The sequence below is a fragment of the Bombyx mori genome, chromosome 4 (genome assembly GCF_030269925.1).
Source record: "Bombyx mori chromosome 4, ASM3026992v2".
Lineage (NCBI taxonomy): Eukaryota > Metazoa > Arthropoda > Insecta > Lepidoptera > Bombycidae > Bombyx > Bombyx mori.
This window is the reverse complement of record NC_085110.1, coordinates 8,643,534-8,668,017: the sequence shown is the minus strand read 5'-3', so window position 1 is coordinate 8,668,017 and position 24,484 is coordinate 8,643,534. Positions and strand designations below refer to the sequence as shown.

The 24,484-nt window shown below is 43.1% G+C and overlaps 1 protein-coding gene and 1 non-coding gene across 4 annotated transcripts in view; both read left to right on the top strand.

Annotated features, from left to right (window-relative positions):
- Positions 1–10,321: 10,321 nt before the first annotated feature.
- Positions 10,322–24,484, top strand: part of LOC101743552 (uncharacterized) — a 31,668-nt gene continuing 17,505 nt past the window's right edge. The window contains exons 1-6 of one of the 3 annotated variants that reach the window (XM_004929246.5): positions 10,322–10,978; positions 14,117–14,323; positions 14,452–14,744; positions 14,987–15,108; positions 18,020–18,121; positions 18,270–24,066. In XM_004929246.5, the coding sequence (XP_004929303.2) occupies positions 14,193–14,323; positions 14,452–14,744; positions 14,987–15,108; positions 18,020–18,121; positions 18,270–24,066 (6,445 nt within the window). In that variant the 5' untranslated portion in view covers positions 10,322–10,978; positions 14,117–14,192. The other 2 variants (XM_038010673.2, XM_012692924.4) reach the window with 2 other exon arrangements.
- Mir965 (microRNA mir-965) lies at positions 11,860–11,963 on the top strand. Its single transcript, NR_107280.1, has one exon. It is a non-coding gene; the product is annotated as a microRNA mir-965 (primary transcript).

The window sequence follows — 24,484 nt, the reverse complement described above, 5'->3', positions numbered from 1 at the left end:
TAGGCCTAAGAGTTTGAACACCAGCGTGGAGGCTTGGTTGTTGCAATATGAGTAATGGCGTGTAGGCCTAACTTTGAACACCAGCGTGGAGGCTTGGTTGTTGCAAAATTATCAATGGTGTTGAGGCCATACTTTGAACACTAGCGTGCAGGCTTAGTTGTTACAATGTATGGTGTCGATACCCTTTTTTTTTTCTTCGGGTAGAGGGCCGAACCTCCTACGAGGTCCCCGCGCCTAGGGGGCGCGCGGGGTATGTGAGACTTAACGATCTGCAGGTGTTGAGAGCAGATCGCGGGCCCAAGGATTTTAGGGCCCACCCACTAAACGACTCCCCTGCACTCTTACACCCGACGTCCGATCTCCGTCCGGGGTCAGAACCTGGACAGAGTAGGGGGGTTCCCGCGGTCAACACTACAACCAGACACGCGGCGCCACCCCGAGGACGCCCGACCGACGGGTCGTCGAGGCGATAGTCGACAACCAACGACGTCGGTCTCCGCGGTACGGCGGCCCTACCAGGCCGCCCGGGCGGTGCCGCTGGTGTTCCGGGATACCCCGCTGGGCCAGAACCAGCCTGCCAGGTCGGAACGCGATACACCGCCGACCGGGTTGCTCTTCAACAGTATGTTCGGCGACGACAGCGACGACGAAAATGCGGACCACATCGCAGTCCGCAGCCGCCGACGCGCCGTCCCGTCCTCCTGGTGCCAGCGCGCTAGAGTGACGGTAGCGTGCGGCACAGCCTCAACCCCCTTAGGTCGCCCCGTGACCATCACCGGGAGGAGACTGCCTCCTCATAGGGGCTGGAGCTGGACAAACGCCCTCCTCCGACCCCCGGCTCGACGGCGGCGGCACGGCGCCGAGAGGGAAGAAGAGCTCTCCCTCTCCCGTTCCGCCGCCTCCTTCTGCGAGATGGTGGACTCGCAGAAGTCGAGCATCGCCTGCCAGGACTCGTCGCTGCCGAGCATCGTAGCCACGACGGTCGGAAGCGACAAGTCCGGTCCTATTTTTGCAACGAGGACGCGGCGCTGCTCCGCGAAAGCGGTGCAGTACGCGAGCGTGTGCTCCGCCGTGTCCTCGTTGCAGCCACTGCAGTGGTGGCACTTCGGCGTCGGCTCCCTCCGGGCGACGAGGTGTAGGTAGCGACCGAAACAGCCGTGTCCCGTGAGCACCTGCGTCGCTCGGAAGGTGAGACGTCCTCGGTCGCGATTCACCCAGTCCGAGAGGACCGGGCGGATCGCCTCGACGGTCCGTCGCCCGTAGGCGGGGTCCGCCAGGCGGCGAGACCACGCCTCGAGCACGGCACGCCGAGATTGAAGCTTCCGCGCTCGAACTTCCGCCGCGCCGGGACGCGGCTCCCCCCTGGAGCGGAGATCGCATCGCCACGCGTAATCCGCAGCGAGCGCCTCCGCTTCCAGGTCCCAGGGAGGCGTCCCAGCTAGCACGCACGCCGCCTCGAACGAGACGGTACGGTATCCACGAACCGCCCTGACCGCAATCGCGCGTTGCGGACGTCGCAACGCCGCAACGTTGTCGCGGGTCAGGGCGTGGCACCACACGGGAGCCCCGTACAGTGCCATCGACCGCACCACCCCCGTGTAGAGGCGGCGCACCACCACGTCAGGCCCCCCGACGTTCGGCAACAGCCGACTCAGCGAGCCGGCGGCCGCCATCAGTCGGGGACCTAATCTTTCAAAGTGAGCGCGAAAGCTCCAACGACCGTCCAGTACGAGACCGAGGTACCGCAACCCGGTTGCCTCGATCTCGACGCGAACGCCTCCGATCACGAGGTGGGCCCCCTGAGGCGGCGCTCTCCGGGCCCCGTGAAACAACAGGGCCTGGGATTTATCAAGCGCCACCTCCAGACCCAACCGTCGGATCCTGCCGATGACGAAGGCCACCCCCGCGCAGGAAAGACGGGCAGACTCTCGCAAGTCCCTCCCCCGGGCCACGACCAAAGTGTCGTCCGCGTAGCAAACTACGCTCAGACCCGGGAGAGGAGTGCTTAGGGTGCCACGCAAGACCCAGTCGTAGCCGATGTTCCACAAGAGAGGGCCAAGGACCGACCCCTGTGGAACACCGCGCTGGACGGGGAAGCGGAGCACCGTCCCACCGTGCCCGGTGCACACGACCGACCTATCCTCGAGGTAGGACCCGATCAGCCGACGGAGATACGCAGGGACGCCGTGATACTGCAGCGCCCCCGCGATCACCGACCAGGGCAGGGTGTTGAACGCATTGGCGATGTCCAGGGACACCGCCAGTGCAACCCCGCCCCGGCTGACAGCCTCATCAGAGAGGGCGCGCACGCGCATCACCGCGTCAATGGTCGAGCGGCCCTCCCTGAATCCGAACTGCTCCGCTGACAGATCAGGACCCACTCCCGTCAGGTGCTGGACGATGCGGGCGGCCACCACTCGCTCGAGCAGTTTTCCCGCTTCGTCCAGCAACACGATGGGACGATACCCCGCAGGTGAGTCCGCAGGGCGTCCCTCCTTCCTTAGCAGAACAAGTCTGCCCGTCTTCCACTGCTTTGGAAACCGCCCCGACTCGAGGCAGGCTTCAAAGAGCCGCACGAGCCGGTCCCCAAGGGCACCGAAGGCCAAATCCCAAACCCGACCGTGAACACCGTCAGGGCCGGGGGCCGCGTCTTTCCTCCGCATCCTCGACACGGCCGCACGCATCTCCTGCTCCGATATGCTCGGAGGGACCACCTCAGCAGGGGCATCACCGCTCGCGTCAAGGCGTGGCGGCACGCCCATGAAGGGGGGCTCAAAGTCCCTCTCCATCCGCGGGAATAGCCCGGAGACAATATCCCGCAGCTGCTGAGGCTGGAGACGCTCCGTCACCGGGAGCGCCCACGGTCGCAATTTCTTGCGTACCGTCTGGTACGGGCGCCCCCAGGGATCCTGATCGAGCGTCTCCAGGAGCGTCTTCATGCTCTGAGACTTGGCCTCGCCGATGGCCCGCCGCAGAGCCTCCTGCTTCTCACGGCAGTCGGCATGTAAGCGGGCCGCCACCTCCGCGAAATCCATACCGCGAAGACGGCGACGGCGGTGGCGGGCGTTTCGGCGGCGTGCCCGCACGCACTCCTCTCTGAGGAGTGCGATCTCGGGCGTCCACCAATACGCACCGCCACGTGGGGCGCGGCCACTGACCCGGGGCATCGCAGCATCGCAGACGCGACGCATCGTACCCCGGAACCAATCGGCCTCCGACTCCACGTCCACTAGACGCGCGGGCATCGGCGCCCACGCGGCCACTGTGGCCGCCTCCACCGCGAGCACCTTATTCAGGCGCTTCAGTGCCCATCGTGGGAATGATCGGGGAGCGCTACGCGGGAGCTCCTCCTCACCGCGGGCGTCTTCGGCCGGCGCATTCAACGAAGTGGAAACGGAGAGCTCAAATCGAACAAAGCGATGGTCCGAGAGCGTCTCCGCCCCCTCGAGAACACGCCAGCCACGGACACGGCGTGCGGCGGACGGAGACGCGAACGACACGTCCACGTGTGATTCCCCGTTCCACCGCACGCAGGTCGCGACCGAACCTCTGTTCAGAAGACAGAGACCGGTCGCGAAAGCCCACTCCGACAGGAACTCGCCGCGCGAGTCCGTGCGCGGGGAGCCCCACGCTGTACATTTAGCGTTGAGATCCCCCGCCAGTATCACCGGGCGAGACTCGAAGCGATGAACCAACGCCTCGAGCCCACCCAGGAACCGTTCGAACTCAGCGAGACTCCTGTTCGGAGAGAAGTACACCCCGATCACGACGGTTTCATTGACCCTAACTACGACGTACCCGGATCCCCTGGCCACCATTCCAAGGGGGGGTAGCGCCGCTGACTGTCGCATCACGATCGCCACGGAGCCATCAACATCTCCGGCCCAGGAATCCTCCCGGTCGGGAGGTACGAAGTATGGCTCCGCAACGATCGCGATGTCGATGAACCACTCCGCCATGGTGTGGACGAGGAGATCCTGCGCCCTGGCGGAGTGGTTCACGTTCGCTTGGAGGAAGCGATGGACGTGATCCATTATTGAGGTGTCACGTCCATCGCTCCCTCGTCTTCCGTCCCACCTTGCGGCCCGACGGCCGCGGCGGGAACTGACTGGCCGGCTGCTTTACACGCAGCCGGCTCTTCCTCTGCTATTTTTTTCTTTTTCCCGCCACGCCTCCTCTTTGTGGAGGAGGGGGCGGAAAGACAGGCCGGGCCCCCAGCCCGATGATCGGCCCGCCGCTTCGCCGCGTCGCATAGCACGCAGTGTGGCGCGGCGGCTGCGCAGGAGACCGCTTTGTGTCCGGGCTGGCCGCAGCGGAAACAAAGCCCGCTGCGGTCCACGGCCGATGGGCACCTGGCGAGGCCGTGCCCGGTGCCGAAGCACCGGAGGCATCGCCAGGGGCGGGCCTTCTGTAACTGCACGTGGGCCATCACCCAGCCCACGCGCAGCCTCCCTGGTGAGTCGGCGGGCCGACCTTGTGGAGGCGTAGCCAGGAGCGTGGCCGCCTGCATAGGGCAACGCGCCCACGCAGTGAAGGCTCCAGAGTAAGAGCTTCGCAGCTCTCCCACCCTGACCTGCGTGAGGGCGCAATTGCCCTGCGATGCAATGGCAGCGGCCACTTCCTCCTTTGTGGCGCATTCATCCAGGCCCGTCACTTTGACTTCTGCCATTTTGACGGGCCTGTCTATACGCACCACTTCTGGGTCCGGCAGGATTTCACGGAGCCGGGTTGCTAGCTTATCCGCAGCCGCACTGGTGTTGGCACCAGGACACTCCAGCAACCGGGCCCCGTTGGCGGTGTGCCGGACTCGGAGGCCACCCTCCACGCCCATAGCATCCACGTCGACGCTAGCGCGCGCCCGGGCCATGACCTCCCCATAGGTGAGGCCCTTTTCCTTGGCAGCCGGCAGCAGCTCCAATACGACAGCCGCCGACCGCGGAGCGCGCGGTTTTCTTGCCTTGCGCCCTCCCTTTCTTTTCCCTTCAGTTGCTGCTCGACCCACTACCTGGGAAGCCTTGACTGTCGGGACGGGACGGGGGTTAGGTACGTCTTGCGCCCTCCTTCGACCCCGCTTCACTACCGTCGTCCAGGCTGCGTCCATGTTGGACGGGGCGGGAGGCAATGGACGGGGCTGGGGGTGTTGCGCTGGCTGGGCGGCATTCACACACCCCTTTGGATTGTTGCGGCTTCTGCCAGGCCCCGCCTTCGCAGGCTGGGGCGGGACAGAAGCAGCAGCCTGAGGCCTCGCAGGCTGGGCGGGTGTTCGTCGCCCAGCAGTCTTGGACCGTGTAGCCAGTTTGGCCGCAGTGGCGTTCGCGGGCGCCGGTGCAGCCGCGGTCTTAGGCGTTAGTGATACCTGCGCTGGCTGCTCGTGTGCCAGCGGTGGCCTCGCACGCACCACTGTAGAGGTGCGAGCCTCAAGAATGGCTAGGCGCCTCTTGAGGTCTTCGATCTCCTTATCTTTTTCCGCCACTATAGCCTCTTGCACTTGGGGCGGTGGTGGTGGGGAAACCGAACTGCCCCGCTGTCTCCTTACACCATCAATGGCCACACGCATTGCGGCCATCTCCTCCCGCAACTTTACACTCTCCGCCCGAAGCTCTGCATTCTCACTCTGAACGCAGGCGTACAAAGCCTGTAGGCTCTCCAGCTGCGACCGCAGGCCAGCTGTTTCCTCCGTGGCCGTGCGCTGGAGAAATGCCTCTAGGAGCCTACCCATGGCAGTGACCACGCAATTCAGGGCATGCACGTACGTGCCCTTTAAGGAGCCTGATTTGCTCGCCACCTTGGAGACAATATCCAGAGAGATATCGAAGATTTTGTGCAGGTCAGTGGGTTCAGTCTCCATAAGGGAGCGGCACAACCGCTCAACCTCTCCCTCCCTGACTCGTTCGGCCTTCCCACAACGGGTTCTCCCGCCTCGCAGCGAGCCGGCTGCCAATCCGCCGCAGGTTATCCGAACATCCTGTTCTTTGGCGGACGACGCCGCAACAGTCGCCGGTCCTTCCTCGACCGCCAAAAACTTGGCGGGCGCGGGTTCAATTTCCGAGGAGTCGGAGGGAGCGGAAGTCACTGGTCGCTTGACCGTCTTCCGCTTCCTCCGAGTTTTCGCATCAGCGTTGGCTCTGCTGGCGAGCCGTCCGGTAGTATTCCGGAGCAAAAGCGGCGACTCTCGACCACTAGACGCGTAGCCCCTCGCAGAGCTTCGCGTCGAGCGCAGTGAGAGTGCACTGTCGCAACGCTCAGGGTGCACGAATAGATCGTTTTCGCGGCTCGTGCTGCCGCCTCCTTCCTCTAGGCAATTGTTGCCCCCCCCAGAATACGAGGGGCAGCGTGCCTCCGATTGCTCGGAGGCACGGAGGGATTCTCCTCCCGCTGAGCGGGAGGTACCCTCCTGGGGTAATACTGTTTCGCAATTGTCCATGTTCATTTTTTTTTTCCTTTCTTATTTAACCAGGGGTGAGGTCCCCTGGGATCAGGTGATGCCCTCGGGACTGGACTCCCTCCAGCCATTCATCCCTTCGCCGGGCATCGGAGCTTGGGATTGGGGTATTTTTTTATAGAGGTTTACGTCCTCGCGACCCCGTGCCTTGCGGCAGCGGCCACCGCCCCCCACTCAGTGAGGATTACGGGTTGGTCGGCAGCCCACCGGGTGCACAGGGCAACTCGGCAGACCACCGCCCGACGCTCGAAACGAGCGACCACGAAGCCACGCCGGCGAACCGGTACCCCCCATATCTGGGGGGCGTTCCCCTGTAGCCGAAGCCGGGGACATAGCAACCAGCGGTCAGCAGCTGCGAAAATGCAGCGCTGACTCACTTCCACGATTACGGGGCACAGGGTGCCACCGCTCACGGCAGGCCGGCGAACCAGTGCCGTCGGAAGCTGCGATCTCCAGAAGGAGCACTCTTCACTTAGTGAAGAGTGTGGAGAGCGCAGTCCTTCCGCTCCTCCTAGTGCTGATTTTGGTCCGCGTCATCCGATCTCTTTCGTTGCAAAGCCTATCTAAGCTATCCTAAACCTAACCCTAAACCTAGGACCTTAACCTACATCTAACCTAATCATATACCTAGGACCTTAATCTACATCTAAACCTAACCCTATACCTAGGACCTAAACCTAAGAATCCTTGCAACGAAAAAGATCGGACGATACCTCTGGGAATGTCGCCCAGAGGATCCCGTTATCCGCCACCTACGGACGCGCCACGGTGGAAGTCCAGCAAAACTCCCCCACAGACGGAGCCCCCGGCCACGCAGAGTGCGCACCGGGAGGCCCGCCCAGGTCCCGGGATGGTGTCGATACCCAACTTAAGTACCACTACCAAGATTCAAGTAATTTATCATTACAGGACTAATGCCGCAGAGACGCGTCAATTGCAGAATGGCCGTGTCGGCGCGCGGCTTAGATCACAAAGCGCATCCGCACCCTTTGTCAGCGAGCGCCGCCGGCACACCTGCAACGGTCGACGGCAGGCGGCTTGGATCACAGAGGGCGTCGGCACCCTTTGATGGCTCGGGTCACCGGCATATTTGCAACGATCAACGGCAGGCGGCTTGAATCAGAGAGCGCACCGGCACCCTTTGACGGCTCCGGTCACCGGTTCCCCTGCAACGTTCGTGGCGGTCGGCTTGGAACACACACCGCAGCGGCACCCTTTGATGGTGCGGGTCGCCGGCACACTTCAACGTTCGCGGCGGGCGGCTTGGATCACATACCGCAGCGGCACCCTTTGATGGCGCGAGTTGCCGGCACACTGGCTGACTATAAAAAGAGCTGCTGTACAATCCTTAGCTCAGAAGCGAGCGAGTCACCGTATCAGACAGAACGCTCCTGCGTAATATACGCTCTGAGTTAACATTTCTGGTTTTATTGACTTACGAAGACCACCCGCTTACCATGTCGCTACCCGAAAGTGGAAATACTCCAACATATATATAATTACATTTTTTCGCGACATTTACCTTGTAATATCTGCCCGGTCGTATGTCCTTTATAGCAATAAAATAAAATTAAAAATTAAAAAGAACTCAAACGAATCAAAACTTTTGTTATTTCAGAATCTATTCACGCGTCGAATCATGATTTTTTTAACATTCACAACGCACATACAAATAAAAACAGGCCTCAGATTTTAAATGTAACATTATTTAAAAATCCGAGATATCTAGGTTCCAAATATGAGTGAGTGAATTAATTGAGTTTAGTTATTTAGCTTAGAAAGAATTTCTTTTATTTTTGTTATTATAGGCAGTAATCAGATAAATCTGCTTTTTTATCTTATTCACCTGATATCTTACTCTTGCTCAAAGATTATTTTGAAAGTGTTGATTAAATAAAATTGTATTATTGCATTTCCAGTCCTTTTGCTTTCTATTTTTTATTCTATTTTATGATTTTGTTTCAGAGTTGTGATTTTTAAGGAAATTAAATGATAATTTTCTAAAATATAACATGCACATACTTTTTTGATCATTGTATTTTTGATTATCATTCACGTCACATCGCTTCGGAATAGAAACCAGGTTAATTTACACTATGTTGTGTATTGTGCTTAAATTATGGATTGTATTCATCATTTCGGTCCATATAAATAATTGTATGGCACCTACCTACCTACCTATATATCGCAGTACCGCGAACTGACAACCCTTACAAATATCCCAATTTAACCGTTACCCGTGTCAATTTACCCCGAATGCCGGGTAAATTGGGATGGCCATTATTTTTCCGATTATTTCTTTAAATTGAATAATTAAAATAATGTAACGGTTTTTATCATCTAGGTACGTTCAAGACTCAACTTATTTCTTTGGTTGAGCAGTGACTATTTAATTGGAACTATGTTAAAATTCAATCTGAAGTTCGATTTTGTCCCTATTTACCCCATTTTACGGTAGTTTGAGTAAGTTCCATTTTCCAACAAAAAAGGGAATATATATATCATACTATACCGCCTAATCTTTCTTAAACATTCATTATCGTACGAAAAATAATATGGATGACATGAGGTGATGTTGATTTATTTGAGACTGTAATAAATTAAGATGAAATTAAATAAAACAAGGTGGGATGGAAAAATCTCGGTAGAATTATATTTATTTACAGAGACTGTAGTGGAGTTTTTGGAAAAACCTCTTGGGTTTTTGGAAAAACTTTTTGGAAAATCCTCTTGGGTTTTTCCAAAAAGCGACGTCCGGAATCTTTGTTTCATTTTCCCATTTGTGCGGTTTCACAGGTGCTAGACAGTTAATACCCATTAACTGTTAAAAACAACCTTAATACACGTTTAAAATAAGAAGAAATATAAATAAACAAAAAAAAACAATTCACAAACTTCACTCGTCACGCTCCCGCCAAAAAGTCCTGTCAAAATCTAATGTACCCAAAGACATTAATTTGTTTGATTCGCATATTGCACAGGAAAAAACAAAATTAAATATGAATAATTATAGCTATTTTTTTTTTACAAATGTACACGCCTATGGCGATAAAATTCTCAAGGTCAGATATCACGAAAATTGTTATCCATACTAGCATTCAGTACAAAACCACCATGGCGTAGTCAAATTGCAAGTGTGAAGTGCTTTTGTAATATTATTGTTATATCGATGAATAAAAGTTGAATGAAATTAGTGACCAGTTCCAATAGTTGAAAAGTCTTTGGTAGTGACATTTTTTGGAAACTGGCTTTTTAGAACAACGACATAAAAGAACGTTTATTATTTATCCTAAAACAAACATTGCGAAATACTTACTCAATTGTTATTTGCATGGTCTTCACACATAAATACGAACACAGCTCTCTATGCAACATGGTTTCGAAAATTATCTGGTCGTGATAAAATCAGTTTTTTTTCCTACCTAAGCTGACGGTCTTGAGAGACCATTTCAGCGTAGCCGTAGCACCGTCGCTAACGCTACCCCTAGAAGGAGCAGCGCTTCGCAGAATTTACCACTAGATCGAAAACGCAATCTACTGAGAAGATCCAACGAGATGCTCAGTGGGCTGTGTCTGTAGGTTAATTTACTCTCGCCGAGCCCTTCGTCACAAGCGACGGGTTTGACGTGAACGATGACCGGTGCTTGGGGTACCTAAAAGCACCATTAGTTGATCAGGAGGATGAAATCATTACCATTTGGTCCGCAGGATCGGAAATATAGTAACCGGCGGCCACGATGAGAAGGTTCTTGTGTCGTGCCGCTTTCTTGCCGCACTGATGCCGACTGTAGATACTTACTGATGGACCCTAGAGTCCATCAGTCCCATATCGTCGTGGAGGTCCACGTTCCGGATGAATAAAATCAACTTCACTTGACAAATTAAATTTAATCGCAAATAAATTTAACGGCTCTTTATATCGTGCATTCGTGCTTAATCATAGTTGTAATTTTATCAAAAAGGCTACACTAGACATTCATGTTCGCTTCATAGAGACTGCAACACTACCATAGATTGTATACGATACATAAGTCCACAAAATATGAGAAGCACTGTGTTTGTTCTTCCCCCGGTCACATTGTTATTTTACGAACTAGATACTCATCCACGCTTATGCGATAATGAGAGCAATAAACGAATCCTTAAATGTAGCCGCTCTGCAACAAAATCGACAAAAATTCTGTAGGTATTTGTTTTAAGGCGGTTAGGCCTAGTGAAAGAAAAACGTTTGCATTGAGTTGTCTTGTCAACTGCATACCTACAATATACACTAGGTACCTACATAACCTACCTTAAAAAATTCAATTCGACAAAATGGATGGAGTGTAAATGGCGTTCGGTGTTAAATATTTGTGATGTGAGAATTAACAACTGCATAAGTAAGAGTCGAATCTCATTATCTAATTTAAAAACGATAAAATTACTTCATTGTAAAACGGACATTTTGAAGAAGAGATCGATTAAATGTTATCTCAATGGACCTAGATTTAAGTATGGTATCCATTTTGTGAACTGCCTTGTTGGTGTGGCGTTTTGGTGAGTATTAATACCTTTCATCGAATTATCAGTTTCTCATCAATGACGTTTTACTGCAATTTAAATAAATTGTAGTTTGAGGTCATTCACCGTCTACTGTACCTTGTCCACTCGACACTTTTGTATTGATGTTAATGTTAAAATTTGCTACCGCGTTAGGATGTTTTCTTTTTATTAAGTAAAAAATACATGAAGTAAATTAAATATTGTGACGTGGAACTAGCACTTTAACATATAACCCTTAAAGAATTGTTATGATTAGTTTTAAAATTACATGGTAAGTAGCATAATTTGATCAAATGCCATAGGTACTGAATATTAAAGCCCGACGGGAATATATTGATAGTAGTTATTCATAACATACTTAACTGTACCCTAAACAATTATTTTATTTAAAACACCAAGATTATTAAAAAGGCTGAAATAAGCATTCTGACTAGTTGCTATATTATGGTTTAATAATAGTCATTAGTGGTATTGTGGTTCATGGTTTATTTCTGTACTCAGTGCAAATATAGGCAATGTACCATGAACATCATATTTTTGTAGACAAAATGCTAAATTATTGCAGACATAAGTATAATTTAAAAAAATTAAACCATTTTCAGCATGCTTACAGATAAAAATGAGTGGGTAATATTTGAAAATCTCGAAATGAAAAATGTTAGTTTGTAAAAAGTTTTTTCTTTATTAATTTTCATACCAAAGACTGTGACAAATTATATGGTTGGTTAGGTGGTTTCTAACAACTTAAAATGCTTTAGAGGTAAGGGAATCTAGAATTTTTAATTACCTAATTTTAACTGTGTTTTGTTTTATTGAATGTGTGTTGTGCTAACATATTCCAAAAAAATAAAGGTGATTGTATTTCAGGTCTTTGAATATAAATGGCTGCATAGCTAAACGGGAGAAGCTATAGCGCTATATGTCAATATTAAAATCATAAGCGTATAGCTTTTCCCCTTGGTTATGCATGCATATTCTCCAGAAGAAGTTTTGTACAGAAGTGAAGACCTTGTTATTTTAAAAAAATTATGTTCTCTAAGATGAAAGGGGCTGTTCCTGAAAATAGTAATAATATTTAAAATAAATGAAAATCTTAATTTGCTAAGAGGAGTAAAAAAACGTATCATTTGAAGAAATTAATGATCTTATGAACCTGTAATTGAAATGAAATACCACACGTCACATGAAATCATATTGACTCCTTTTTCTCATTTCTAATCATATTACTTGTCATAGAAAAAACTTAAAAACTTTCTTGTCATAGTTTTCAATAATAGCCCCTTCTACACCTACTTACTATAAGGCTCAAAAGTAATAGCAAAAAAAAATATGTTAAAATTTCTATAAAACTACGAGACAATGTTTGAGTATAGTGGAGAGCAGTATAACTATGATTGTTTCAATGTCAGGTTTCAACTTGTTTGTTTACACTTTGTACTGCTGGATTATTGTTACTTTTAGCCTACTCAGAACTACTCAGAAGTATTTTACAGTACAGTTTGGTGAAATCTTGAACATTACTTATATCTTAGGTTTGATTTCTACTAATAATACATGTAATTACTATTGCAAAGTGCTGAAATATAAAAGCAGGCATTCGTAGGCAGCGGCTTGGCTCTGCCCCTGGCATTGCTGAAGTCCATGGGCGACGGTAACCACTCACCATCAGGTGGGCCGTATGCTCGTCTGCCTACAAGGGCAATAAAAAAAAAAAAAAAAAAAAAAAAAATGAACTTTAGAAAACAAAGCAACAAATTGAAATTACTCATATTTCTTAAGTTAGAGAATTGTAAATATGTTGGCTCAGTAGAGTATTGAATAAATAGTAAAAAAAAATGAGGAAAATAAGTCTTCCAGGGAACACCCACAAAAAAGTCTCTTATAGTTGACCATATCATAAGAAAGTTAGCAACAAGTTATGTTTGTAAGTTGGCTGTAATGATACAAAGAGAATTTAAAAATTGTTGTCAACCATGTTTCCACTCTTATACTATGCTTGAAACTCTGGATTACATACACGAAGACCAAACAAAAAAGCTTTTAGTATCTGCAAAAACTGCAGGAAGACTTGTCTTGCATTTGAGAAAAACACATATGTTTAAGTTTAAGTTCATCTATGATCATGTCATTGCTCTCGGAGTAATGAGAGCAAAATAAAAAATATGACTATTGCTATTAAATCCCCACCGTCAAACATGGCAGCAGGAATGTGATGGTTTCTGGATTAATTTTCGCCCTGAATCTGGACTGTTAGTACAAGCATGAAACGAATTTATTCATTAAAAGGATTGAAGACTCATAAAATATGCTAAATACCACATGCCAGCTGGTTGGTATTTCAGGAAGACAATGATCCCAAAGTCAAATTATCCCAAAGTCCAAGTTCATTAGTTATTTTTAAAACCTGATATAATCTCTTGACTTTTGAGTAACCAATTCAGGGTCTACATTTGAATCCTATAGAACATCAACAGCAGAGTTGGATCAAAAAATAATTATTAAAAAAATATCTAACAAAGACGCTTTTTATGAAGCTTTCAAAAATGAGAGAATTTTGATGGATCGAATCCAAAAGTTAATTGACTCAATGCCTGCGTGATGTGAGATTGTTATAAACCCAAGGGAAAGGCCACTAAATATTGATTTTATTATAATGGTAGATAGTAATTGTGTGTAAAATTTTTATTATAATAAACAATGTCAAAATACTTTTCAACCACCATTATCCTCATTACCCAGAATTACCCTATTATGTCGAGAACATTGCTCCTTATTTTGTAAAACCTTTAATATATAATATAACAATTAAAAAAAAAAAAATTATATTATTCACTGGTTACTCTGAAACATCAACTGCTCTAAATTTTAATAAAATATTGTTTGATATGACTATTTTTAATACAAGAAACAGATTTTGATAACTCTAACTTTAAGTAGTCTGGGAGTATGCTTAGATATGTGCCGAAAAACGACTAAGTATCAATTAAATAGTGTTTGTAACTCATGCTTTTGTGATGTACCATAATTATATGCATATAGAAATACACCCCTTACAACATAAAAATATACAAGCTACAAATACATCAGTTAAAATAGTCTACAAACTAATTGAAATTAATTTATTGTTTACAGTATAAAATGGGCATTACCAGATTTCACAAGGTTCTACCTGAAGAATACATAATAATAATTCACTCGTAATAGAGTGATGGACTCATACAATTTATTTGGTGATGATGGAAGCGGTATGTTGGAAGGACTCACTGATCTTGGTGGTACAGACAGCTTTGCTGGCAGCTCATCATCAGCAGGAGATAATAAAGATGCCACAGATAACAGGTAAATTTTATAAATATTTTAGTAACACAAGCACCCTTTATCGGAAATATTTAATAAAAAAATATTATTTATTTTTTTGTAAAACATGCAAATGATGACATCTATGTCTAATTTAGTAATGTATATAGTTACAGACAACCCTATCCTCAAAGTGGCGTAGCACCTGAAGGAGGAATACAAAAATTGACTTCATTTGGGAATAGCGCACAGGGTATAACTACAAGCTCGCAACCAGTACCAAATCCCAACCCTGGTCCACCCGCGCCGGACTATCATGAGTATGGCAGTTATCCACCTCGACCGCGACTTCCACAGCCGCCACATGCCCCGCTTCATCCTTCTCATCATGTACATCCTTCACATTCATATCCAGGCTATCATCCAGGACCAGATGCGATGTACGCCATGCCTGATCAACCAGGTTAGTTGTAAAAATACAACTAATTTTCTCTTATCTGATTTGATAAGCTTTGTGTTGATTACTTTAAATCAACAATAAATTATCATAACAAACTTTATACATAAAAGTAGAAGTAGTAATAGAGAAACCTACTTAAAGTAATTGTAACTAGTAGAAAAATCTATCTGCAAAAAAATAATACATTTATTGTAATTTTATTACCTTATTCTTATTTTTACTTTACGAGTTTGTTATCATTTTAGGTATAGGTGACTTAGGAGTTTGGTCAGGTCCACCTGGCGCTAATAGATATTCTTCAATCACACCTAATTACAGACATTCATATGAGCATCAACAAAAAATGCATCAATATCCTCCACAACAAGTAAGGTTTATAGTATTTTCTAAAGCCGAGTCATAGATATAATTAAAACTACTTTCACAGTACACTTTTCGTGGACGAAGAAAGGTGTTGTTTGTAGCCATTTGAATACATGAAACATTTTTCTATCTACTTTTTAACTTTCTATAAAAGGTATATAATGACACTTTGTAATGATAAATAATAAACACGAGAATAAACCATAAAAGTAGTTTTAATTAAGTAAGGTTTCTTTACATTTTAGTCCCATTAAATATGTTTAAGATGTCATTGTCACTTAGCATGATTATTATTTGTAAGTTATCTAAAGGTGGCAGTAAATACTGTTATTATCAAAGTAGTCACTCTATGCAATAATTTATACTATGAATGCCTTTGTTTTATTCTAAGAAAAAAAAAATAACTTGTCACAAAGCATGAAGATTTTAGTGGTTTTAATGGTGTTTTTGAGGTATTAAATTGCTATACTTTTCTTTTGTATTTCCAAAACACTCATATTTCATCTCTAAATTAAGTCTTAATAGATAGATAATTTGGTTGTGCAAATAACATCAGAACAAATTTTGTATTTTTACCATAAATCATTAAGTTGTTATTGATTAAAATATCTATAATCAGCTGCTTTGAAAGTTCTCACACTCAAAGGTTAGGTACTACTACCTGTGCGTTATCTATCATTAAACAGACATGTTAGGAAAAGTGAATGCAGTGATAATTGTTTTGGCTTCATACATGATGGTGAATAGTGTTTATTTTTATTACTGATAACTTATTTTATCACTGAATCACTTGTTTTATTTGACAACTTGTCTAGCGCTTGAAAATAAATAATCAGAAACAGTATAAACAGTTTTCTCTTATATTTTGATTCTTCATAAAAAAATTGCTTCAATACATTAATCCACTTGAAATATTTGTTTGAATAAAAAGTTTATAAAATTACACTAATATTCCTATAAAGAAATCACGAGTGTAATATTTAACTTATTCATTATACAACACAATCAAAATGTGTAGAGTTGAGTTTTACTTACTTTTGTTTGTGTATTACAGAACTTTTTCTGGAAAGGGAATACTACCCATTAGTCATAATAAATAATGCTATTATGTCAAAAGTTTTCTATTGTGCTATAACTGTTTTTAAAATAAAGTAAATTTTAAATATACATTACCGTTCAAAAGTTTCGAAACACTAAGGTAATAATTTAATAAAATTAAATAAATAACATATTAAGTCATTATTTATTACACTTAAATCTGAATGAAACATTAGACTATTATGTAGTAAAATATATTTAATGCATAAATAATAACATAAGAAACATAAAATACTTTTCATTAAATTATTGCTTCATCCAAATTCCAAAGGACTATTTCCGGTTTTCTTCCGTCCATTTTTTATGCGTTTTAGCCCATTCCGATCTTATTTTCTAACGAATACTAGTTAATCTCGGTTTTTACACGCTTTATATTAGCTTCACTTGTATGTATGTTTGTCACTGACTCCTTTAGACACGATTTTGACCCACTTTAAACGGTCAGATTTCATTCAAACTGTAGATTTATCGAGGATGGATGACAATTTGATAAGATTATTCCGTTATTCAATTTGCAAAATAAGATTTTTGCCAATTTATATAATTTTTATCTATAGTCGATATTGATGTTAAAGTACTTAGTTTTAAAAATACGCTTTTATAGACAATTTAACTAAAAAATGAAAAATAAATCGTAAAGGGGTGTTTTTTAAGATATTATTGAAATAATAATTCTTCTACTCATATCTGTCAGAAAAATATTTATAACTAATAACATCATGCACCGCACGCTTTTTTAACAGTAAAATATATTTTGCATTATTTTCAATTTAAATTTATTAAAACTTATTTTCTATTTTTTAGTTGAATTTTATATAAAGCGTGTTTTTTAGTTTTTTTAAACTATTATTTATTTGGCTGCTATACTCTGGCATCCTCTGAAGCCAGCAGGGAGTGAACGTCTCTTTACAGATGTAAATGAAATTAGCTTTTCTCGTTTTTTATTTTTATTTTATTGCATAGATGGATGGACGAACTCACACTTAGCACCCACCTGGTGCTAAGTGGTTACCGGAGCCTATAGACCATCTAGAACGTACATGCCACCACCTATCTTGAGATATGAGTTCTAAGGTCTCAGTATAGTTACAACGGCTGCCTCACCCTTCAAACCGAAACGCATTACCGCTTCACGGCAGAAATAGGCAGGGTGATGGTATCTACCCGTGCGGACGAACCGCTCTTCCTGCTTTGTCGTAAATTTGGGACATCCAGATCTCTTACGGTTTTGATTTATTCCAGTACTTCGTTTTCGTGTAAGAGTGTAATGTACACCTTTACATGAAACGCGAAACTTTTTTGCAATTTAGCGTAGAGAATATTCTTCCTTGCTCAAAGTACAGATAGCACTCAGCTGTTCAAGAGAAATCTGTTTCCTTTTTGCAGTTTTATTTGCCGGTCAACTGTTGTAACTATCACATGGACGTCACGAAATACACTTAACTCTAAACCAATATGTGTTGAACTTTTATACGCACGCATCTTCAAAAGATTAGACTCTGTTCAAATTATAAGAAATCAACATTTGGTAGTGTTGAAACTTTTGTAGTCACAAAACACGCGTGTCGGTCATTTTATAAAATAAGAGAGAACCAATAAGAAATTCTGTTCATTATTGTTATAAGCACGGTCGTAAAAATAATTAAATTCATTAGCATGTTTATTTAAAAATTTATTACGGTATTTTTTTAGTGTACTGAAAATACGGTGTTTCCCGTCTTTTGAGCAGTAGTGTAAATACATTCATACACGTGCGTTTGCTCAATTACATAAATATTTATTTCATCTTTAAACTTGATTTTAATTTCATTGTACAGGGTTCTAGCATTGGAGGATTGCAAGGGCAGGGTGGCCCATATTTACCTAGGCAGCCACATTTTTCACAACCCACATCTCAACAGATTTATGGTCAACAGCAGGTAACTATGTTGGTGTATAAACATTAAGAAATTTAATGTGTTTTTAGGGCTAATAGTCAGATACGTACATTATTTCAATATTTTCTAAAGTTATAGCCCATATAGCCCAGATTTTGTTTAACACTTGTGTTTTTTGGATTATTTGCAGAATTATCCAAGCTACACCCAGATGCATCCACCGGGGGCGTCACGAATTAGTCAGCACCCTACGTATCATCAACAAATGGATGTAAACCCACACTATGGATTGCCACATGGGCAGTCTCACGGCCCTATTCCTCAACATCAACCTCATCAAAACATGAGTAGCCATTCTGGTTCAATCGGCTCATCGATACAAAGTCACCCCAATGTACATCTTCATCATGGTGGACCAACTCCTTTACATCATGTGCCCCGCCAGTCTCCAGCACCACCTGCATCTGCTCCACCACATCCTGTGCCAACTCAGTTGCCGTATGCTTCACCTCATCATTCAGTTCCTATGAGTTACCAACCACATCAAATTCAACACCCTCTTGATGTGAATGTTTCTAACCAATATACTGTAAAAGCACCTGGAATTGAATCTGGAAGCCCACAATATCGGCCTGCGTTTTCTCAACTGTCGCCACAAATGTCGCCTAGAGCACAAATTTCCCCTCGTCAGCAACCACCGCCGCAGATATCACCTCGTCCTGTGATGTCACCAGTGAAAGGCCCAAGTGCATCACCTCATTCAAGGAATCATGTACCTTCGCCTGTTTCAAGTGGACCTCCTCCACCTACATCATACAATTCTCAAAATACACTACAAGCTTTAGAGCAAATGGTTTTGCCGACAAGTGCTGAGTATCAATACCAACGGAACCCAGGTTCACCTGCTGTGAGCCACATTTCCTCTTCACCTTCGCAATGGAATCAAAATAAACTATCAGTTCCTGTAAGCAATACTACTCAGAATGAAAATAATGAACAGCCTATTAAAACGAGCGAAGCGATGTCTAAATCAGCATCAAAACCAGAATTGCCTAAAACCATTTCTGTCTGTTCTACAAACATAGAAAACAATATAGTAGATAAAGTTAGTACAGAAACCGAAAAACCACTTGATGATTCACATCAATTCATATCGCCAGCTGATGTGGCTTCTAATGCTACTAACTCTTCCAAAGATGTAATTGCTAATTCTGGTATCTTATTACAAAGTACTAAACATACGACTATATCTAATGAGTCAATCGAAATAAAAGAAAAAAATGATAGTCAAAATGTTGAATTGAAAGGTTCAGCCGCCAACGTTGAAAAAGATGAAAATATATTGAAATGTGAAAAGACTCTTGAAGTTCAAGAAAAATCTGTAGAATTTATTCAAAATCAAGACGCAAGTCATGTATTAACATCTAGCCAACTACCAACAATTCCATCCGCAGCTAATGCAACAACTATTCTGACTCAAATGCCTCCTACTCCGTCACAGCAGCCACCATTAACACGCCCTCCCAGCGTACTGACGAATATAAATAATGCAACCCAATTTGAAAATATTTCACCAATGAATACCAATAGAAATCAAGGATTTAACAATTCCAATATTCAAAGCGTTGCAGCAATTAACTCAAATGTACCTCCTCAAGCTATGTCCATTCCTCTTGTTACTAGTAATAATAATGCTACTATTCACAACAATATACCTCTTACGGTTTCTGCTAGCTTTTTTCAAAGTGGAAGTTCCAGTGCACAAACAGTAGCTCAGTCAAATCCAGCTAGTCTTCCCATTAAAAATCTAAATGCTACTGTAGTTACTTCAAGTGTGGCAGCACTCAATAATACTACATCACCAAATATGTCGTGTGTGCCTCCGATGCAGAGCATTTCAATTATAAATGCTGTGCCAATCGTGCAACAAACAACTCAACAAAACATCTCAAATATTCCAGTTACTTTACCTATTAATGTTCAGTCAGTGCACCCAACTGTTACTAACAACGTTTCCAATATTGCACCAAATACAAGTCCTAATATGCTAATTATGGGGCCTGCTTCAATGTCGCATTCCACTTTACCAAATTTGTATACAGTAACCCATCATCAAGAACGAATGTCTATACAACAACAAATACATGAAATGTACAGTTTACCTGCTTCTAATGAAAATCAAGAAAAGATTCGGTGTTTGCAAGATAGGTTGACTTTGTTACAACAACACGAAACCAATGATAAATGTAATGGAGGACCAAATTGCGTTCTACAAAACCCTCTTTATGGTTCAAAAATGGTGGAAAGCCCTCAAGTCTCTAGTACAACAGGTCGTGGACGAGCAAAAGGTCCTGCTAAACCTAGAAAGCCAAGAGCAAAAAAAGAGAAAAATACGCCAATTTCTTCACAACCTCTAGACCAATTACCAGTTTCCGAAGATTGCGTGACTGCTGGTACTGGATTACAAAGTACATCGGAACTGGAGCTTGAATTAAATGAAGATATATCGCACTTAGATAGCAGTGCTATGTCGGTCGATGATTTGAATGGTGGTAAAGTAAAGAAACAAAGGGGTCCACGAAAAAATAAGGAAAGAAAACCTCGAATCCCAAAAGATAGTAAAGAAATTGGACAGAAGGTTGTAAAGGAGCGTAAAAAACGAGAACCTAAAGATCCCAATACTCCAAAAAGAAAGAGAATGTCAAAAAAAGATATGGCTGAAATGCAGGCCGATACTACAACTAACTATGATTTTCTGGAACATGAAAATAAAGATTCTAAGACAAGTGACATTCCTTGCAAAAATACATTCGATGTTGACGCTGATAAAACTAGCATAAACTTATCGGAAAAAACTTTCGACGAAACTACTGTAACTGATTTTGATGACATACCTGTTTCAAAAATAGCTATAAAAGATTTATTAGAAGAAGCAGAGGCAAAACGTGACCAGATGGAAAAAGAAGACGAGTTGGAGTTAAACAGTCAAAGGAAGAAAACTAAAAAACGTTCATCTGGAGGGAGTAGCTGTAAAAAAATCACTGTAAAGAGACCGCTTACTGGTAGACGAAAAAAACGAGGAGGATTAATACCAGATTCTGACGGAGAACCTGATGATATGATGTCCACACCTCCACCTTCTCCTCCTCCAGAAGCTGATGATAGCTTAAAACGAAGGTCTGCTCGGAATACTCAAAGAAAAAAATATACAGATGACGTAATGTTGCGACTGTCTGATGATGAATTTACTATATCAACTCCCAAAACTGAAAAAGAAACCAAGACTGAAGAATTTAATAGTGAAACCAAAGATAATAACAGGCTCGATGGTACTCCGAAACCAAATTACATTTATGTTAATACAACAGAAGAAGACTCCATGATAGTTCAACATGTTTTATCTTCTAGAATGGGTAAAAGAGAGTTAAAATTGGAAAACTTGCCTCTTGAAGCCACTCCGAAACCCGAGAGCGAAAATGGCTTGAAAGTCGATAATGTAACAGAAATAGAAATGTCGGGCTCAAGCTCAGATAATGTAAAAATTGAAGATGTACAAGAAAAAGCAATAGAAGTTCCACCAAATACAGATTCCACGGAGGAAACACAGAAACATGATATAAAAACTCTCACTGAAAAGGATTCTGATCTAAAACCAAAGAAACCTATAATGGTCGATGTTGAAGAATATTTTGTAAAATACCGTAATTTTTCGTATTTACATTGTGAATGGAAGACAGAAGAAGAACTTTACAAAGGTGATAAAAGGATTTTCTCAAAAATAAAACGTTTTAAGCAAAAACAAGCTCAACAAACCAATATATTTGAGCTGCTGGATGATGAACCATTTAATCCGGACTATGTCGAAGTGGAACGGATTTTAGACATGTCAGAAAATGAAGATCCCGCTAACAACACAGTTGTAAAACATTATCTTGTCAAATGGAAAAGTTTGCAATATGAAGATAGTACATGGGAATTAGAAGAAGATGTTGATGTAGATAAAATTAAACAGTATAAAATATTTAGTGAAACTCCACCCAAAGATAAGTGGAGATACAAAAAAAGGCCATCTACTGAACTATGGATTCAACTAAAAGAATCCCCATTGTACAAAGGCGGAAATACATTAAGACCATATCAACTTGAAGGACTGAATTGGTTGCTGTTTTCGTGGCACAATAACAGGAACTGTATTTTGGCAGATGAAATGGGTCTTGGAAAAACTATTCAAAGCTTAACATTCGTAAATTCAGTCTGGGAATATGGTATCCGAGGACCCTTCCTTATTATAGCACCACTATCTACTATTCCAAATTGGCAACGAGAATTCGAAGCATGGACAGACATGAATGTGATCGTATATCATGGCTCACAACAAAGTAAAAGTATGATTCAAGAATATGAATTTTATTACAAAAGTGAACTTGGAGAACCAATTAAAGATATTACGAAATTTAATGTCCTAATAACCACTTTTGAAATTATTGTAACTGATTTTCAAGAACTTAAATCATTTAATTGGCGAATATGTGTTATAGATGAAGCTCATAGACTTAAAAATCGAAATTGTAAGTTACTCGAAGGCCTACGACAACTTCATTTAGAGCATAGAGTATTATTATCTGGCACTCCTTTGCAAAATAATGTTAATGAATTATTCTCTCTCTTAAACTTTTTGGAACCATCTCAGTTTTCGAGCAGTGATGCATTTCTTAATGAGTTCGGGCAATTGAAAACCGAGTCTGAAGTACTTAAATTACAAGCTCTGTTAAAACCAATGATGTTAAGGAGATTGAAAGAAGACGTTGAAAAAACATTAGCCCCCAAGGAAGAAACTATTATCGAAGTCGAGCTAACTAATATACAAAAAAAATACTACAGAGCTATTCTGGAAAGAAACTTTAGTTTCTTGCAAAAAGGCATAGCTTCAGCAGCAAACATTCCTAATTTGATGAATACCATGATGGAATTACGTAAATGTTGTATTCATCCGTATTTACTGAACGGCGCTGAAGATCAAATACAATTTGATTATAAACAAACTTATGGAGAAGATAAAGAAGCATATTACAAAGCTTTAATTCAATCTTCTGGTAAAATGGTTTTAGTTGACAAATTACTGCCAAAATTAAAAGCTGGTGGTCATCGCGTATTAATATTTAGCCAAATGGTTAGATGTTTGGATATACTTGAAGATTATCTAGTGTTTAGAAAATATCCGTATGAAAGAATTGACGGGAGAATAAGGGGAAACCTGCGACAGGAAGCAATTGACAGATTTTCGAAACCAGATTCAGACCGATTTGTGTTTTTGTTATGCACTAAAGCAGGAGGCTTAGGTATAAATTTAACTGCAGCCGATACTGTGATCATTTATGATAGTGATTGGAATCCACAAAATGATCTACAAGCTCAAGCTCGTTGTCATCGTATTGGTCAACAAAAGATGGTGAAAATTTATAGATTGATATGTCGTAATACCTACGAAAGAGAAATGTTTGACAAAGCCTCTTTGAAGTTAGGTCTTGACAAAGCGATTTTACAGAGCATGAATACCAGTCAAGGAAAAGAAACAGGTCTGAAACAATTGTCAAAAAAAGAAATCGAAGATTTACTTAAAAAGGGTGCATATGGTGCGGTAATGGACGAAGATAACGCTGGTGACCAGTTTTGTGAAGAAGATATTGAAATGATATTAGCTCGTAGGACCCAAGTCATTCAAATGGAATCCGAAAAAGGTTCAACATTTTCAAAAGCTAGTTTTGCTGCCACTGATCAAAGGTCGGATATAGACATTAGGGATCCTGATTTTTGGAATAAATGGGCAAAAAAAGCTGAAATTGATACTACAGAAAAAAAAGAAGATGAGGACCTTATTGTTACTGAACCTAGAAAAAGAACTGTTATAAAAAGATATGGACATGATGATGGACCAGTTGAGATGTCCGATATGGAAGTTACTCCAGATTCTGAAGACGACGAAGATGGTAAGTTTTAATATATTATTACAAAGTATTATACTTATATCAGAATTACATATTATAAAAACTACATGAGCTACCATTGTTCACTCAGTGATCGAAATTCGGTCAAAATCAGTGGAACTTTGAGATTAAGATTTATGTCTTTTGTTTTGATAGAACTTACAAAATTTTATAATCAGTGTCGATGTGAAAAGGCTCATCAGAGGCTGCTGAATTAAAAAATATCAGTTTATAAACCAAAGAAAACTGGTACTTAATTTATCATTACTTATTTTGTCATAACTTATATTTGTGTACTTAGTGCCAGTTTTTTAACTACTTGATCGTGTTAAAATTATTTAGTTAGATCAGTGTGCTTAGTGCGAGGTTTTTAACGTTCTCGTAAGTGTAAAATTTAATTTTAAATTTTTATGGAGTTGGA